This window comes from Myripristis murdjan, chromosome 5 (genome assembly GCF_902150065.1).
Source record: "Myripristis murdjan chromosome 5, fMyrMur1.1, whole genome shotgun sequence".
In the NCBI taxonomy this organism is placed as follows: Eukaryota; Metazoa; Chordata; class Actinopteri; order Holocentriformes; family Holocentridae; genus Myripristis; species Myripristis murdjan.
Genome location: NC_043984.1, coordinates 27,192,957 through 27,213,288, shown reverse-complemented (window position 1 = coordinate 27,213,288; position 20,332 = coordinate 27,192,957). Strand labels below are relative to the sequence as shown.

Below are 20,332 nucleotides of genomic sequence, written 5' to 3'. Positions count from 1 at the left end.
GAGGCCAAAGGCTGTCTCTGAACAGCACAGACCCCATGAGCGTTGCAAACAACCCTATAGTGGTTTAAGCCAGTCTTGTTTGTTGATCCTGAACTATTATTTAACAGTGTATTTATTCATTCCGGTGATGCATGATCTTTCCCAGCAGGACTGGATGTTCCTCGGCTCGGAAGCAGGAGTCACTCTATGTCCCTTCAGGTAGTGCATAATCATGTGAACTACAAATGTACAGTACTCTACATTATTCTCGTGACCCCCCCATCCCTCCCGTTCTGCTCCTACTGTCATAAAAGTTATATCTCAGTTTCCCAGGCTTTTACCCCTGTAGCATTTTGCAATTATGTTCTCTGCATCTTTTTAGCAAAATGTTCCTCTTTGCCATTCAACAGAATCAGCACTGCAGGACCCCAAACACATGGAAGACCTTGATGTTATCTTATTTATTTCATTTATTGTCATAATCCTTTATCATTGCATGGTGATACATTCACATGAGAACAACACCATGGAGGGAAACTCTAAAAAGACTGTATGGGTGTGTTATATTTGTATATATCTTCCAGTGGACATGTGTATACATTCAGGAACACATTACATCTGTGCGTGAAAAATCACATGGCCTCTGAAATGAGCTTGAGGGTGAGTACAGCATAACAGCGATGGAAGTGCAAACAAAGTATAACAACAAAGTCAAAGGAAAACACTAGGCTCACGGATAATTGTAGTGATCTCGGTGCTCTGTGACGCTGACAGGTTTATAGGACACTAAGGTTGAGTTGACCCATGGGACTGTGAGCAGATGTCCAGCTGACACAGAGACGAGCAGCCACAACTGAAACACTCTATCGCATCTAGAAGCGTCAGTCTATGATCAAATAGAACAACACACAGACCAAGTGACAGTGCACTATGGGGTTTCACACTCGATAAATTTATATCTGGTCATTATATACAGCATTTACATGATTATCAATTTGAAAAGGACACAATTACACTGCCAAAAACCCCAAATCAAACCTCATAGTGTCATTGCAACGGAGCTATTTCAGCCTGTGAGCCTACAATTCTTTCAAAATGTGAGGTCATATAAGGTAAACGTGTACTTCACTGTCAGGACAGTCTGCTAACCACCTCTCTGCACTGTGTACAAAATATAAATAAACATCATCAAATAACACCATTTAATATAAATTGAGGACCAAAAGTGGTGCATTTACATGAAGGAGCTTCAGGAGATTTGATAATAACATGGTAACATATGTGACTGTATGGAAACTATTTAGGCTAAGCAAAAACTGCAATTAATATTTTACACAAGTCAATAATTGGCCTCTGACTTCTCCCTCTGCGCCATCCTCCTACTGTATTCTTTGCCCATTTTCAGCTCAGTATACACTCGTATTTTACATGCAGTACGCTTTGTGCCTTGCTGTAATATCCGATGCATACTCCCATTTTGTTCACAATACAGAGCATAGCACCGAACCCATCTTCCAGAGCAGAATTAAGGCAGAGATAATATGAAATACATCCAGAGGAGTCTGTATTTATGTGTTTGAAGTGTGTCAACATTAGTGGTTTTTTTCTTGAAAGCTGCCTTGGAGCATTTGAGTGGGTGGCAGATCAGATCATCTGCTGGCTAAACACATTCTTTGGAGCAGTTACGTAAGCACCACTATGAGAGTGCTTCATCACAGACTTTGCACACAACTCCATATGTAAACAGACTTTAGTGTTTGACAGAGTGCAAATCATATACACTTGTGTATTTTGTTGTTGTTGTTGTTTTCTTTCTGTAATCTGGAATGCATGAGCTTTAGAGACCGTGTTGCCACACAGGTGACAACTGCATCCTGTTTTAATTTCTGCCTGAGGTGTAAGTTGACTGTATTTAGCTTGGGCTGCTGGTGGTTACATTAAAGCATTTCCCAGAAGTGGAAATATGTTTCCTACATGCCTTCCATAAGCTTAACGCACTGGTGATTTTCATAACAGGACACACCTGTGCCTCCTTTCTTGTTATTAATTATGGTAACCCAGGTGCCCAGTAGGAGTGAGTCTCACAGGGCTTCTGCCAGGCAGCGGTCGGTAGCTTCACTGGCTTCCAACCGTACCTGCCGTGCAGACTTCCTGTTGTCCACCCAGGAGTTGTGTATGACGGTGCCTCCTGGTGAAGGGTCCACTTGGAGCAGGGATACCACCCTCTTCTTCACCTTGGCCCGGAGAGCCCGGCGCAACTTCTGACGCGTAAAAGCATAGAGCAGCGGGTGGGAGACGGTGGTGCCATAGGCCAGGGCAAGGAACCAGAGGCGCAGGCTGACCAGGGCGTCACTGGGGCCGATGCCCAGGATCAACACGTTGGTGACAGACAGAGGAGCCCAACAGCCCAGGAAGGTGGAGATAATGATGAGGGACATTCTGAACACTCGCCGCTGGCGCTCACGCCGATCCCGATGCCGCCGCACCGCCCGCCGCAGGGCAATGATGGCTGACACGGAGGCTTGGACACCCATTGTAGCTGGCATGGGGGTGGCAGCCGCCATGTCTGAGGTGGCCAACGGGGCAGAGGAGGACAGGGCTGGGGGGGAGGTAGCTGTGGGGGTGGGAGAAGGGGAGGGGATGAGGGGAGGGTGGCTGAGCTGCTTGGAGCCATCTGTGGTACACTGCTCCCCCCCCACCTCCCCACTCTCTATCATGCCAAGCCCCGCCTTCCTCTTCTTTTGTCTCTGGTGGCGTCCTTTGGAGGAAGGGCCCCTGAAGCGCTGGCTCTTCTTAATGTGGGAGCCAATGCGGATGTTTAAAGCTCTCAGTATTCTGGAGTAGGTGAACAGCATGACTGCCACTGTGGTGAAGAAAATGGGCACCTGCAAAATGAGATGGTAGTACATGCCCAGGCCTGTGTGATAGCCCTGCCCACCAACACACAGCAGTGTCCGGTTACGCCAGGCTGGCACCACTGTGGCACTGACGCCGAGGGAGGGGGAAGACGACGGTGTCACCGGCCCACTCTCCGTTCCCGCTCCTCTGCTGAACCACTCCACCTCCAAGAATGGTATAAAAAACACGGCTACAGAGGTAACCCAAACAGCAGCCAGCAGCATCGCGGCTCTGCGCGTCGTCAGCAGCCTGTTGGCTGGCCGTACTGAAATGTCATAGCGGTCCAAGCTGATCACCAGCACATTGATGGCTGTGGCGATGCTGGCGAAGGTAACACAGGCTTCATGAAAGCAGCAGAGCAGGGCCAGGTTGGGTCCAGGTGGCAGGAGCACAACTACTAGAGTGAAGGGCAGACATAGCACGCACACCGCCACATCCAACACATGCAGATTGACAGTCACCATGTTGCTGACCGAGTCGACCAGATTGGACTGGGAGCAGTAGAGCACCAGCACTGTCAGGTTGCTGCTGAAGCCCAGTACCAGCTCCAGCATGAGGAAGGCGGTCAGCGACACCTGGAAGCCCAGCGGGTACGGCATGTACCAGGATGCCGGGCTGCTGGACGAGCCCCCCCCTCCTTGCGGCTCCAAGCTGGCCACCATCCCAGCCCAGTCAGTGGTAGCTGGGCTTGAGGTATAGCTGTCAGTCTCCATGGCGACCTCTCAGTCCTCATATATTGTAACTGTCACACCGTTTATGAGCTCCCATGATGCACCAGGCTGAGCTTCCATGATGCAGGGATGAAAAACAGCTTGGTGACAGTCCTGGGGAGAGGAGAACACAAGGCAGACAGATGAGAAATGAACTGTGGAAGACAGAATCAAAACACATTATTCTCTCTCAGGAACTGTCACACATCTTACACGCTCAACATAACTTTGGATAGGAAAGCTGTAACATCCAGATTATAGCTCACATAAAAAGAGGAAAATGCCTGTGCACATATCTGTGTATCTGTCTATATATCTTTGTATGTATGTATCTATTTGTCGCATGAGGATACATCTGCATATATCCAACCCCACTACCTGCAGGTTGAACACGTTCTGCATTATGCATAAATGTAGCTTTCAATCTGTCTGCTATCAGCATTTCTGATTACCATCTTGGCTCGGCTAGAGCCCGGGACGTGCAGCACACAAGCTGTCAGAACCAGAGACCGGCACAATAGCCTATCACTAATGAGTGCTGGAGCTCAGGGGAATGGGCAAATTGAATGAAGCTAAGTAATCAGACCCGCAGGCAATCAAGTGGCCTCTCAATGGATCAGTAAAACTAACACATTCAGCAACTTACACAAAATTGGTTATGCTGTCTGCTCTGCAAGCTGTAACAGACCATATGATTTATTTAAAATGCTTTCACTGCCAGAGGAACGAGGGAGCATTTTTTTTTCTTTTTTTTTTTTTAGCATTGTAAGATTTTGTCAAAACTGATTGCTGCTTAAGTTACTCACTGGCTTTATTATCAATGTCACATTTGAGGAATCAATTTACTAAAAATATAGATGGGACTCGAGGAGCGGCTGTAGACAATCCCAGAGGCAGGGCGCAGTTCTTTGACGAATACTGCCTCTATAACTACATTAAGACTCGAAATGTAAGCATCAATCATAATGCAACTTTCTGGGAGCTGGGCTGAGTATTATTGTGAAATATCATGACCCCAGATCCTGAAAATGTAAAACCGGAAAATAATGCGGGAGAAGTTTAACCGTGTTAGTGACCCGCCTGCCTAATGTTTCTAGGTTTGACAGAGGCACATTTCAGGGATTCAGTTAATATGCATTGCTTACAGTGGCATCATTTGGAAACAGTTGGTAACAGGAGATTTGGACCTTGGTGGGGAAAATGTTATCTATCTCGTTACCTGTCTTTTCATTTGTTGTAAAAATGGGATTACACATGGCAGAAAGCAAATCCACTGAGTAACACTTAACTGCCAAATTCATAAGTACTGACTACAGACAGAGGTAAACTTTAATTTTGTGATTCAGTGATTCAGTGCTGCAGCCAGTGTGTTCATCGAAGACCTAATTGGTCATAGTTGACACAGAAGAAAAAGCATCACACTGTCCCAGGCTGCTGGTTTTGGTACACAGCATCCCTCTGTCGTATTGACAGCAGCAGGATTAGAGGCAACATGTAGAACACAGTTGCTTGTCATTGATTAGAGGGTGGCTACTGATTGTGCCTGTGGGAAATCAACCGAATAATTAAAACCATTACTCTTTGTCCCTTTACCCTATGAAAGGGTGAAAATATCTCATTAAGTGCTGGAAATATTTGGCCAGGACGACGAGCCTACCAGTCAAGATCACAAGGAACAAACATCAACAGACCAACTCCGCACAACTCCACAAGACATTCACTTGAGTGATGGACTCCATTTTCTCCCCATAGCTGTTGCCATAGCAACCGTGCTACAGGGTCTTGATTAATGAGGGCACAGATGCTGTGGTATTGAAGTGAGTGACACCAGGCTCTTTGATGACTACATGCTAGTGACAGCCAAAGTGTAAACCAAAGGGCCCACAATGAGAAAACAGTGTCGTGGCAATAAACCACCTCGCGATAGCAGGAGACATGAAGTTTATCCCACTTTTTCAGATTTAATGAGCACTCGCAGATGGTGAGATAAAAGTGCTGGGAAGATACAGATTTTCCATTTCGTTTGAAATTGCAAGAGGAAAGTGATTTTACTTGCGATGTAAAGTGATTTAATTTCGGATGTTAAGGTGTGAGGTGAGGGGAAACATTTGGGAGAGAAAAGAGAGGAATATCAGGTCACAGGAAAGAGTGAGTGAAGAATTGATGGTGTATGTGCACAGCCCTGCAGCCACTTTGCTCGACTCACGTTGGAGGTTTCCAGCTGGTATGGATCGTGCGCAGACTGCCTGATTGCCACCACAGGCTGGGATTGGGAGAAAGTAAAGAAGGGAGGGGTTGGGTGGTGGAAATGGAAATGCAGCTTTGGGGGGAATAAGTTGATTCTTGCCAAAAAAACAAAAACAAAACAAACAAAAAAAACAACATGAAGCACCTCCAAGAAAGACATCAGAAAAGCCCGGTAAATGTGAATGGAGAGATAGAATTGATTCATAAGCAAGGGAGGGAGGTACAAGTGAATGGCAAGCCGGCAGCACAGGTAAACAAGATGTCCCAGGGTGCAACAGAGGCAGCATTTTTTCCACTCCAGTGTCTTACATCAGCCTCCCCTAACCCCTGCTGCACAGTTTCATCCAGCCTCCAACCGACCGCTTCAATCCCATAAGGCTCCCTGATGAGTGATGGAGTAAAAAGCTGCATAATACCTGCACAGGTTAGGCTCTCAGCACTGAATAAGTGCCAGCCATAAATTGGATTCATATATCTGCATGAATCCCAATTATTTTCCTCTTTTCAGGGCTACAACATCTTGAGAGAGCGTAATTATGAGACTTGGCAACGCTGATGAATGAGCACGGTGCGTCAATGCTGTAGACTGATGAGAAAAATCAAACATGCTAAATATTTTGTGACTATGTGCTGTTTGTTAGCATTACAACATGCAGAGGCAAACCGTCAGCTACAGTAAGCAGATGTACCTGTACAGCCAGATGGTATTTTTAGCAGGTCATACCATTTGTTAGATCAAAATCACATTTGATGGGACAAAATAAGACACTGTAGAACTAGGAACAGGGTTCATTGATTGGCTTATTGAAGTGGAAAAGCAAAATATGTCTGAGGGAAATGTTGGCAATTAGCTATTTGCAGCTTACTCAGATACAATGAATGACATTAAACAAGTCACAACAACAAAATGCAGTTGTTGCTGGTTTTAGGATTAATAAAATCTCGTTTTGTGGATCAGATATGAAGAGAAATTATCTGAAATGGCAAAACATTTCTTGGAGGAGCTGGATGACCAACAGACCAAATTATGACCTAAGTGTGTAAAGAATGGTGACACCCATGCTATGGAGATTTACAGTTTTCTTGTGATACTTGTTTACTATCCTACTTAAATTTATGATAGGATTTTTTTGTAGTTCTCATAAGGGTAAGGGTCCTGTCTCAAATGATCCACAGCTACCCTGGATCCCCAACATGTGAGTGCCACGGCTTTATCTCTTCATAAATTGAAAGGTTGAGAAGTAAAAAGCACTCATGTGAAGCCGAGGTGTGAAGAATCAATCCAATATGACTCTGATTTGACCCAAGGTGCAGGGTCACGTGGGCCTGGTGTGTATGGCCCTGGAGATTACACTGCCTCACTTCATCCATGAGCTGCTTTCCTTTGCAGTAAAAGAAGCGTTATCCCTTCCTCTGAAAACCCAAGTGCCTCAGTGAATCCTGAAGCGTTAGCAGCTCAGGGCTGGCTAAGGAATTTACTGCAGAGGTGAAGCAGGGGAGCACTTGCTCGGGGCCAATTCATTTTTAAATTTAGACAAAACCATAGCAACAACCAGCTTGACCATTCCTAATAACTTTTACGAATGCAGGCGTTGCTTTTTCAACGATTGGCTTCTGCAAGTGTGAAACCCAGGTGCACTGCCTCTAAAGATGACCTCCTAATTAACTCCCCTGCAAGGAGAGAAGACCCACCAGGGAATGCTGGAGAGCCAGGTAACTGTGTGTGACCATTTTCTCGCACCGGGGGAAGCAAAGATCTCAGTCAGTCCCTGCCACACTGAATCGCATCAAGGTGTTATATGTAATAAATGCACAGAGGAGCTTTGTAGCTTTGTGCTAGCTCAACAACAACTTTCCCCTTTACACTCTGACTTATGTGACACAGTTCTCACCTTAAACAAGGCTGAAGGTGGGAACGGAGCCAAGAGTTGTGAGAAAACTGAGTATCTGGTGATGATGTCAGGAAACGTTTAAAGGATGAGAAAAACAATCAGAGATGACCAGAGAAGAGGATGCTTTCTTTTCAAGGGCTCAAGGGCTCTTCTGAAAGAGAGATGGTTGTTCTCACCAACTCCAAGTAAGATAAGATAAGATATTCTTTTATTAGCCCCACAGTGGGGAAATTTCCAGCATTACAGCAGCAAAGTGGATAGCAAAATATGAAGCAAATTTACAGTATAAACAGATAATAAATAGCAGCAAGCAATATAAACACTATAAACAAGGAATATAGAAAAAAATAGAAATATGAACGATTTAAACAACAGAAGAAAATAACCTAAACCTGAGGAACAACCCGCTCCGACAGAGGTTCAGAGTTAGCATGAAACCATGAGACCAAGTGACAGAACCCAACGCCCGGTACTGGGATTCAAAAATTGTGTTTTTACCTGATTAACCTAGAAATTAGGTATCTGAGCTTGCCTTTGTATTTTTTGCACACTAAACATGGGCACATCACCATTATCACAATGGCCGCTCTCTGATTAGACTCTGATTAGGCTTCAGTGTTCATTTACTGTATCACCTGAGACAGATCTTTTGCCTTTACCACCCAATCAGGTTGTAGGGACCTCATAGTAACCAGCCCCTTCTAAGCCCCTGCATCTATGCTGAATCTATGCTACAGTTTGGCCCCGACATCCAGGCCTTCATGGACCACCTGGCTCCCACTTCCACCCCCAAGTACCTTCTCCTCACCAGCAGCAGCAGCAGAGGCCACAACAACATCGGCCGTAGTCCAGGCCTCATCAGTGCAGCCAGGTCCAGCCACTCCAGACCAGCTCAAGCTCATCTGTCCCGCTGCAGTGGCTAGGCACATGACAGAGGAGTCGGAATCGGAGACACTCCTCCTCTGTTTCTGGTGTCAATAAATGGCCAGGTGCCAACCAGTACTCTGTCTCTATCGCCTCTTTCCTTGCACAGCACATTCTGATACTCTGTTGGCTGTTTCAGATGCTGGTGCTATTCTCTTACGAGGTGTCCCATCCAGGCCAGATGGGGTTGGATCCCTTTCTACACACCGTGCCAGGTTAAATAATTCTGGCCTGTTGATGCCATTAGCTATCAGTGACACTGGTCTGGCTAGTTTCAGCTTGCTGGCGTGCTCAAGTGCTAGAAGAGTCCCCTTGACCTCTTGTGGCCAGGTAGCTCCCTTAGCGCTTCCATAGCTCTCTTAGGCGAGCTAATGATGCTAACTGTGGCTGAGTATCTACTTCAAGGGCTCGCACGCTTTTTATGTCATACTGGTTAAGTTGTGAGTGCTGTGCCAGGAAATTAGACTGATTTCTCTCTGCTGTCCCCTGCGATTGGCTCACTGGAGGACCAAGCAAGGGAAGGGGCCCCTGCACACACTCCTTCCCACAACGGGACGGACAGGCTCGATCGAGCTCCTCCTTGCCGAACCCCAGCCTTCACCACTCTCAGACTGTTACCCGCGTGGGTGCGACTTTGTGGCCCTTCACCCAGCTGGATGGCCAAAACACTGAGGCAGGGCTGTACACTTCAATTCTGCCAGCAGCCTCCTCCATTCAGCGGCACACTGTGGACCTCTCTCTCTATTCCCACAGAGAGGGCAGCTCTGGAGGAGGAAATAAACAAACTCCTCCGCAAGGGACCTATCACTGCAGCTCCTCAGGCGGAGGCGAATGAGGGCTTTTCCTCCCCTTATTTCCTGGTCCCCAAGAAATCAGGAGGCGTGAGACCTGTTCTGGACCTCCACATTCAGCTGAACAGCTACATCGATCGGTGGCTATTCTGCGCGCTGACAGTCAAACTGCTTTTGGAAGACATCAGGTGACTGGATGGTATCAATACATATGGCTGACGATCCGATATTCCTATATTTCCTCACCACAGGAAGTACCTATAGATGCTCCAATATTTTCTCCTGCTGTTTGGGTATTCCCTTATCACACACATGTTCTCCAAATGTGTGGTGATGGCGCTCAAAATGTTCAGGGCAAAGGGGATGAGATGCATATCTGATATTCTGATATGCATTGACACCAAATCACACCAGGAGGTGCGGCTGGCCTTTGGCATCAACCCCAACAAGAGCCACCATTCTGCGCTGGCGTTCACAGAAATCACAGAGACATCAAATCCATCACGGAAGACAATGCAGCAATTTCTCCATCAACAGTAGCCTCAATAGACCGGAATTAACGGTAGCCACAAGACTTTGAGTGAATTTTGGAAGAGCCTGTTTACTATTGCGCTTTCCACCTACACATAAAGCCCAGAGTTGAACAGAGCAAGTGCACACCTATTCTCCGGAAGCCGAAACAGTCATTATGGGAAATGCAGGAGATCATAGGAAACCAATCAAGCATAAGAAGGAAGTTTGAGGGAAAGCAGGTACACCAAAAAAATAAATTACAACAGTTCATCACCAAGTAATTTGCAGCATGCGGTGAAAATCTCTGACTGATGATAGATAACAGGGTGAAAATGTCTAATGATGGATTTTTATTTCAAGAGTATAAAAAGGGGATGGAGAGATGGGATTCATGAAGTGACACCCGACATCCAGAGCTGCTGTTTTCCATACAGTCTTTAGTGGGGCTCTGTAACCTTTTCCCCTTCAGTGTAGGAGGCGAGGAGGTGTGTGAAAGAGACTATATGGCACATATGATTGAGCAGCTACAGTCACTCCCCTGTAGCTGCAGCACAAAGGAGGTTAAATGTGTAAAAGATAAATGGCAGTGGAGCATAATCTTGCTATTCCACTGAGACAGACTGATGTAACAGGTTGTCAAAATGATATATAGTGAGAAGACGAGAACGTAGGAGGAGGGAAAGTGAAAAGAAACGGGGAAATACATTGCGATTTTTATTCACCATACAATAAAAGAATATGGTTTGGCATGATTTTATACTTATGTCACTCCTTATAGAAACTTCTGAGGGACATGAAAATGAATTATGCTGAATGAGAAACGTCAAGAAAGTTGCTTTAAAATATATTATGTTAAAACATAAATTATTTATACCTATACATAAATGACCTATGGAATACCTATGTAAAAATGCAACTAGTAGTGTAATACACCACAAAATGCAAATTCACCTATTTAAATGATTAGGCTACTCACTTTTGGCTCACTTTGCTTCCAACTCTATAGGAAGTTTTCCAGACGGCGAGTTGAACAGTGCTATTATCATCTATTTTTTTTTTTAAATCATTTTTTTAGGATGTTAGAAAAAAGTATTACTACAGACCTATGCAAATGAGGTTACTAATTAAGCTAACGAATGCATTAATTTGCAAATATTTCCAGGTGAACATCCTTGTGTTGACCTAGAAATATAGTAGTTATAGTAGCTTCAAGAAAATCAGTTTTTCCTCATTAATATGCAAATTTATTCAGAAAGGTGCTCCAGTATCTAATCATCTGCTCTGCAGAGGGAACCTGGGGTGTAAATATGAAATTTCTGACATGTATTGTCACTGATTTATTGTTTTGTGTGTGTCTCCACACAGACAGGGAGAGAGAAGGACAGAGGCACAGATGCCACTATCACGACACAAGGGGCCAGATGCAGGAGGCCATATATGTACAAATATCTTCTTTGTTTTGTTTGTATCCACAATTTGTTCTCATTTTGTTGATTTCTGGGATTCACCAATGTTTCCTTATTTTTGCTTTTTCTGTTAGGATAAGAGATAAGAGAAGAGAACCATTTTCTCATTATCACAGTCAGTGTTTGTCCAAGACAGGGAAACACACATTTTAAAACTAAGGAACATAAAAAAATGCATTTCAAAATGAATCAGGTCATAATTATTTATACTACTTTATATTAATTCATTCATTCATCTTCTAAACCACTTATCCTCACAAGGGTCACGGGACTACTTTATATTTTAGAGTTATTATAAGGAATAGATTAATATAAGAATACTGGAATGCAGACATTTGAGAGTTTGTTGAAGTAACAGTAAACAAGCCTAGAGATTGCAACACATATATATATAAAAAAAATAGTTAAATGCATGCATGAATTTTAGAGCAATTACACAGAAGAACTGTATCCCTGTTTGTGTCAGGGCTTCAGAAACCGTCCTGTCCTCCTGCTGTCGTCACCACAGAGTGCTCGGCTCGGGCAAGGCAACACTGCACCATTTTTTTTTTTTTTTTTTTTTTATTTTAGCAATTTTACAACCCTCTGCTGAGATAATGTTCACAGCATCAAAAATGTTTCCTTTTTTTTTCCTTTTTTTTTTTTTTTTTTTTTGCTATTGTTGGCTTTTTGACTTTCATGTAATGCCAGTACTGACTCTCTGGAAAATGAAATTTCTCCTTCTATTCTTTTCTCTTTTTTTCCAGTTCATTTAACAGCACTTCAGCTCAGTTCAGTTCAGTTCTGACCTTTATTGTCCCAAGAAGGGAAATTTGACTTGGCTCAGTACCAACCACATAATCACAATCAACTCTGATTTCAGCTGCTGAAGTTCATTTTCTTCCTAAGCCTTGTTTGGCAGCATCTTCAGTTCTTGGGCCTGAGTACTTTGCACACAGCACAACAGCTGCCCTTGCATAGTATTTAGGTGATGTCACCTTAAGTTAACAATTTATACTCAGGCACAAAGCTCCAGTATAAGAGCAGGTGAGATTCAGTATTCGGCACACCTTCGTAAGAGCAGATCAGTATTGTTTATAATGTTTGGTGCACATGGAGTTGACTTCACTTATTTTTTCTCACTACATAAAAAAATATATAAGATCAATTTAGAGAATGCTGCTGGTCTGATGTCCCATTAGGCTCAATGTCCAACACATACCATGTAGTATCCTATTGCAGAGATTTTTTGCATAAAATGTATATTAGCAGTCAAGTCATTTCAAGTTCATTTATACACTATTATGGACAAAAGTATTGGCCGCCTACACATTACACCTACAGGAGCTTTTCTGATATCCCATTCTAAATCCATAGCCATTAATATGGAGTTGATCCCCCTTTCTACAAGATTTTGTGTCTGTGTGTCTGTGGGAATTTCTGTCCATTCATCTAGAAGAGCGTTTGTGAGGTCAGACACCTACGTTGGACGAGAGATGTTGGACACTGTTGTTGGCTCACAACCTCCATTCCAGTTCATCCCAAAGGTGTCGATGGGGTTGAGGTCAGGGCTCTGTGCGGGCCAGTCATGTTCTTCCTCGGCAAACTCACCCAACCATGCCTTTATGGAGCTGCTTTGTGCACTGAAACGCAGTGCACAAAGAAGGGCCTTCCCCAAACTGTTCCCATAAAGTTGGAAGCAGAGAATTGTCCAAAATGTTTTGGTGAGCTGAAGCATTAAGATTTCCCTTTACTGGAACTAAAGGGGCCAAGGCCAACCTGAGAAAAACAAGCCCATAGCATTATCCCTCCTCCACCAAACCTTACAGTTGGCACAGTGCATTCAGGCAGGTAATGTTCTCCTGGTATTCACCAAACCCAGACTCATCCATCAGACTGACAGATAGAGAAGTGTGATCGGTCACTCCACAGAACACATTTCCACAGCTCCAGAGTCCAGCGGCAGCGTGCTTTACACCGCTCCATTCGACGCTTGGCATTGTGCTCGGTGATGTAAGGCTTGCATGCAGCTGCTCGGTCATGGAAACCCATGGCATGAGGTTCCCAGCACACAGTTTTTGTGCTGATGTTAATGCCAGAGGAGGTTTGGAGATCTGCAGTTATTGAGTCAGCAGAGCGTTGGCCACTTTTACGCACTATGCACCTCATCATTAGATGACCCCACTCTGTAACTTTACGTGGTCTGCCACTTGGTGGCTGAATTGCTGTGGTTCCCAAACACTTCCACTTTGCAACAATCCCACTTACAGCTGATGGTGGAATATCTAGGAGGGAAGACACTTCACCAACTGACTTGTTGCAGCGGTGGCATCCTGTTAGATTACCATTACAGTACCACACTCCAACTCAGTGAGCAATTCTTTGACAAATGTTTGTAAAGGCAGACTACATGGATGCTTGATTTTGTACACCTGTGGCAATGGGATTGAGTGAAACACCTCAATTCAATGATTAAGAGGTGTGTCCCGGTACTTTTGTCCACATAGTGTATTTATATAGCTCTTCATTAGTGTGTCTCAAACAGACTTTACAAAAAAAAGAGCCTAACAAGATCAAAGTGATGATCAACAATCATAGCACAAATTTATGCAATAAATAAAGGAAAAAAAAGCTGAAGACACAAAATATAATGTTGGAGAAACATGAGAGGCCTGACTACCCTACATATCCTCGCCTTGCCTAATTGGCACTGCCAGCCTTCAATGTATGCAGGGGAGGAAAAAAAAAACACCCTGAGACAACCTTATTAGAGAGGGCCAAGTGAAGGAGAAATCCACTACCAGATCTACACTTGCAATGTCTTTTGAGTGATCATTGAGTTACCATATTTTTTCAAACTTTAATGTGATTACTGTATTTATAGAGTAACTATAACAGATTGTAGTTATTGTTTATCGTAATCACATTATTGTTATCCTATTACATGTAATTAATTAGTCCACAGCACTGATGGGAAGTTACACAATGTGGAGGATTACGTGAAAAATGAATGAAAGCACATAAAAAAGGAGAAAAACATGTAGAAATAGCATCTAGACAGACAATATGACAAGAAGGCAACATTTCTTTTAAAACGTCTGGCCTCCGGCGGTCTGATCATTCCCTCCCCTTGCTACAATTGCAGCTTCAGTCACTGATCCTGACAATGTCACCACAAAGCTGGCACAGTTCTCATTCTAACAATACATTACTTGTGACAAAGCAGTGCACAAGAACAGCTTTCACCATCAAACGCAATGGGAGTTTTCAAGCCTGAAGTGTGCAGTGTGAGAGGCTGAATAATGACAAAACAGAAAGATCCCGGCCAACATGAGGGTACAGAACATACTATACAATATACACCCACCAGTCACAGTGAGTGTGTGTGTGTGTGTGTGTGTGTACACGTGTATGAATAGACTCCCTATTGAGACATCAAGCTGCTATATGAGCTATCTCACCATGCCATGATGGAGACAAAATGTCATGTCAAGGCAAAACACAGGCCACTGTTCATCCTCAGCACAGTTGCCTGGGAAAACAGGACACACACACACACACACACACACACACACACACACAGGAATAAACACGTATGCATCTGCACGCACACACTCGTACACACACGCACGCAAACAAAGCACACAGTTTGTTGCACAACAGGATGCATGCTGAGCCTAAGTGGTCCTGTAGGTGAACACGAGCGCAGAAGATGTCTTACCCCATGCATTATGAGGGTTGTAAACAGGGATTATTTTCCCTGCCAGTGTGCAGATTTGAAATGTAAAACAGTGAGGACTAGAGAGGAGAATTCCCTGCTGAATCTGAATTCCTGGTGTATGCCTGCTTTAAGGATGCCGACCCTTCAATTCAAGTATTAAGATAAATAAATAACCAGATAGGTAAATAATAAATAAAGAAATAAATCATTTAGTCTCACTGGGGTGGAAACCTGGAGCTTTAAATCTGAGGATGACTACTTCACTGACATTTTTTAATGACATTTTTGTCTACCTATCCTTGTTAGTGGCAAATACATGTAATCCATTATGCAATATCAATAATTCACTTCATTTCAATTAAACAGAATCTTGTGAATTGCACATGGCTGCAAGATAGTGGATAAATTGATAATCATGATCATTTTATTATGATTATTATGATCTATATTATGATGAATATTATGATCACTATTAGCTTTAATGATTCAAAGAACAAGATGGTTTTTTCTGCCCCTTTTGCAAATTATATAACACTATTTCCACCAAGAGTGGACATTATACATGGAATTAAATGCTTCAGAATATACCAATATTCCATCAATGCATTTTAACTTTGATACTGTATAAACAAAAATATGAATATTTGATGTATATTTTTGAATATATTGATATTTTTGAATGGAAGCACATCCTGAACAAACAGATACTATCATGTTTATTACAGGTATATTACACCCTGATCTTAGGGTTATTTTTTTTTCCTCTGTCTAGCAGGCATGGCAGTCTTATGCCCTAAAATATGTTCAAAAATATGCTCACTACAGTAATCAACTAAATAGCCTTGCTGCAGGCTTTACTTCACAGTCAGTGTTTAATAGCCTCAATTTAATTATTCTGTTAGTGAATGGATTCTTCTAATGGCCGGCCTGCAGTATATCTTCACCCACTGTCTGCTGCTAGTAGCCACACAGCCAGAAAACTACTGCAGCTTATTTTGGCAGATCTAAATGCAATAACAACCACACCTTATTCAATTAAAATATATATATATATATATATATATATATTTTTTTTTTTTATCACAGTGTACAAACATCATCTAACTGACATTATACTAATGTCTAACCACAGCACATTCATTTCCACGCAGCTTCCCTGTGGTTAGTAGTTGAACTTCATTTATTTTTAAATAATAGAGCGATACAGTATCATCCAGAATATGAAGAATATAAACACCTGTCCTAACTGCCCTGAATGAAAAACCTTTGTTTCTCAGTACAACAGGTATTGCCAAGGGACACACACACACACAGAGAGAGAGACATAAATTAAACATCTTAAACTAAAAATGATCCAGTCATACAGCTGCCTTACCCCTCACCAGTGTGTTAACACAGCAGAGTCATGGGTCTGTTTCACTGCGTTTGTCTTATTCACCATCTGTCCGGGATTTCTACAGCCCTCAATTGTGGCTGCTACGACCAAATTTTATGCAGGAATCCAATGATCATCTCTGTCCAGGTCATAAATATTTTGGCTCATTTCATCACAGAGCCGAGGAGCTCCTGGAAATGCTGAGCGGTGTTTTGGGAGAGCAGGATGGCGTGACATATGGAGCGTTCTCCAGGAGAGCGTGTGGGCCTGAATATGAGGGAGGGTAAAGCCGAGCAGAAATCCCACTTCTGAGAACTTCCTGAAAAGTTTCTTTACACTGGCCCACACTCATCCACCTCCTGTACGTGTCTTAAAAAGGACCATATCCGTGATTCTGCATGTTTAGCCTAAGATCTGCAAAATGTATTAACTTCACATTTGAGCTAACCTTTTCCCAAAGCATACAGCCAATGGATTCCATTAATTTCATTATATGATATGATGATTTATCATTTCAGAGACTTCAAACTTTGTTCACACCGGTATTTCATTACCGTAATAAAGTCGTCGCACACTCGTTTTCCTAAAAGTAGCAGCGCTGTTTTGATGATGTGACTCTGTGAGGAGTGAAACGGAAAATAGTCCTCCACCGGAAAACAGTCCCCGGGGAGATGTTTGCTTTACACGGCGAATTATCAGTTCCACAGTTAATAAATGTTTTTTTTAGCGTCAGAAACATCATAAGGTGGGTGTTTCAACCAAAAATTCAAATTTGAGAATCAAGAGATTTTAATATGTTGTGAAATCTTAAGTATGCCCACATGATTCACAAAATGGTCTGTGGTGATGTAAAATGTGGCTGAATTGTAGAAAATGGGCCAAATATTCAAAAATCACTGGTAGGTGCTTTAAAGATGAGATTTTGCGAGAGGATTTTTTGTCTGTGTGGGAGGATTTTTTGAAAGATTGCTTGCTTAAATTAAACATATAACACATATTGCCATTTTATTCAGTGGCGTGAACGGGCATCGTTTGGTATTAGGGAGGCCAATCTATAATTCAGGCAAACTCCTCAAACATTAGATGTACCACTCGACCCACGCGATGCACCCAGACTCTTACCGTGGGCCAAGTGTTGTCCTGTAACTTGAATTATTTATCGTCAAGCTGAAATATGGACTTGAAATAGACAGCCACTGAAAACCTTAGCCAGGGAAAAAGGGGAAGAGAGAGAGAGAGAGAGTAGGGAAGGTGTACGTGTTCCTGTGCACATGCATGATGAGCACGTGCAGCTCCCGTGTGTGTGTGTGTGTGTAAACTGACAGATGATGGACGTCAGACAGAGAGACACTTTGGGGAAAAAATGATGAGGTTACTTCACTGCAGGAGGAGGCAATTACAAGACAATTAATCCAATTGGTGAGCTGGCAGTAGCAAGGCAGAGAGGGTGATGATGCTGTCTTCACACACACGCACTCACACACACACACACACACAAACACACACTGTAATGAATCTGTCTTCACGTGTCCATCAGGATTCAATGGGTTGCCCTCATACTCACAATCAAAGCAGAACGCAGGCCGAGTGCAGCTGAGGGGCAACTCCAAGCCAAACGCTTTCATCAAGACTCTACCCTTTTCCTCTTAGCCTTCCTCCACCTCCGCACTATTTCACCCCCATCCATTTTATCTTCTCACACACCCCTCGCTTTTTTTTTCCCTCCATTAGGCTTCATCTGTCAGCTGTGTCTTGCTGCATGTAGGATTACTTTCCCATTCTCACATCTTTAGGAATCTCTTTAGTCCCACACTACATCTCTGTTATTTCCTTTTTATGGCTTAGATCCAATTCAGATTCAGGCGTTATGTGACTTTTTATGGGCTCCTTGAACAGCTGATGAAGCATGTGACACAATGACCATGAGTGCATGGAAGAATAAATCTCAGTTATCTGACATCAAAAAACTGACCTTATAGGCTTCTATATCTGGGCAGAGTGCAGTTCTGAGATACCGAGCATTAAACATTTGACACACCCAAAGACAAAATTGATGTGTACTTTCCATCTTTTTTTAAATATGTAATGATAAGAGTTTTTTTTACATTAAAAAAGGCACAAAAAGTAACACAAACATGTGGAAAGTTTGGTTTAAAAAAAAAAAAAAAAAAAAAATCCAGTCAATGTAACCTCACAGTTCTCACATGTTGTGCTGTTTTGACATTAAGAAAAACATATGGGCACACACCCACACATATATGCACTGTAGGCTACACACACACACACACACACACACAGTACAGTAGCCTATGCATGCCGAGATGTTTCCATAGTCTAAGCTGAGAGGGCTGCAGTGAGGGCTCCCATAGGAGCGTGGGAGAAAAACACAGCCTCAAAGCCCGTAACTGTGTCAAGCACCTACTCCCACATACAGCCTGAGGTTCCTAATAAAACCCACATTTCTGGGGTAAATCAATATTTTGCTGAGCTCGTTTCAGCAGAAACAACACAGGGAGGAGTTGTTGGTTTTATCACAGAGAGCAATTACCTTGTATCAATTCTATGCATTACAGGAAAGGGGTGCCAAGTGATCATTTTGGATTAAAATAAACAGACAAACAAAGGCAGCTACAATAAAGCCCTCATTAGAATTTAATCCAGAGTTTGACACGCCTCCCGAGCTCCAGAGGGCCACGCGACAGTCTGCAGCAGCTTAATCAGAGCAATTAAAACTAGTGGCTGCGTAAAAGTTGAAATGTTAAATATGAACATTTTTCCAAAGTTAAATCTATTTGCAACAATAACGAGTGAAGTGTAGCTATGCGTTGCTGCATCGCTGAAATGAGAAAGAGAGCGTTTTAGTTGACAGTAGAAGTTACATCGGTAGGTTGGATCGTGAAGCGTACCTGCGTGCCAACTGCTGGCTCAGCGGCTGCGCGTCTGCCTCTTTTTTCCCCCCTAATTTGAACGTCCGCATTTATGAGCAAAAGGATGCTTTGATAAATGAGTTGATGCCTGAAAAAAAAAACACGCACAGTGAATCTGTAGAAAGTCTGCGCCTCTTACCTCTGCGTCGGAGCCGAGTGTTTAGCGATCCATCTGACCAACATGTGTGCGGAGGGGAAGCGTCCCTCCTCTCCTCGCACAGCACATGAGCTCAGCAGCAGCTCCGCTAGGGGCCACTGAGGACTCAACACTGCACTCAGCACGACGGGCAGGACCTGAGTCTCATGTCCGAGCCCATGCCATGGAGGCATCCTCCTGTCAGGATGGCCGTGGTAGTGACAGGAGGAAGGAGGTGCCACACTCTGCCGTGAAGGTCATTTAGATGACACCGGAATTAAAGCCCCAAACAGCCATTTGTAGTGGTCTTTGTGTTTGGCATTATGAAGGGGGGGGATGGAGTTTTACAAAATGATCTTTAGGCTTAATGACCACAAAATAAAAACCTGATTTTGACCATAACAACCATGAAACAGTCCTCAAGGTCAACCAAGAGGACACATATACACAGTTACATATTTTTACTTGGGACATCTGTTAACATTTTATATGCTGATTGTGCACTGCCTTGTAGCACCTGTGTCCTTTGAACCAGAACCAGAGATTTATGGCACTTGATGTTCAGTCCTGAATAGATTTGCTTGTGGTGTAGAAATCTAATAAATATGTCGCTTTGGATAAAAGCGACATATCAAGCCAAATGTGAATTGTAATTGTACCTGACTGTGAAGGGGAAATATAGAAAAACCAATCCCAGCAACCCAACCCAATCCTGCTTAAAAGCGGCGACGGCAAAATGAGCTCATGCACACAAAGCCACCCAACTGAAGACAG

At 43.3% G+C, this 20,332-nt stretch overlaps 1 protein-coding gene across 1 annotated transcript; it reads right to left on the bottom strand.

Annotated features, from left to right (window-relative positions):
- Nucleotides 1-431: 431 nt before the first annotated feature.
- Nucleotides 432-19,631, bottom strand: LOC115358668 (G-protein coupled receptor 22-like). The gene is made up of 2 exons (XM_030050621.1): nt 19,562-19,631; nt 432-3,701 (listed from the first exon to the last, which is right to left on the bottom strand). The coding sequence occupies exon 2, from the start codon at nt 3,588-3,590 to the stop codon at nt 2,061-2,063; it is 1,530 nt and encodes a 509-aa protein (XP_029906481.1). The 5' UTR covers nt 3,591-3,701; nt 19,562-19,631; the 3' UTR covers nt 432-2,060.
- Between the last annotated feature and the right edge of the window lie 701 nt (nt 19,632-20,332).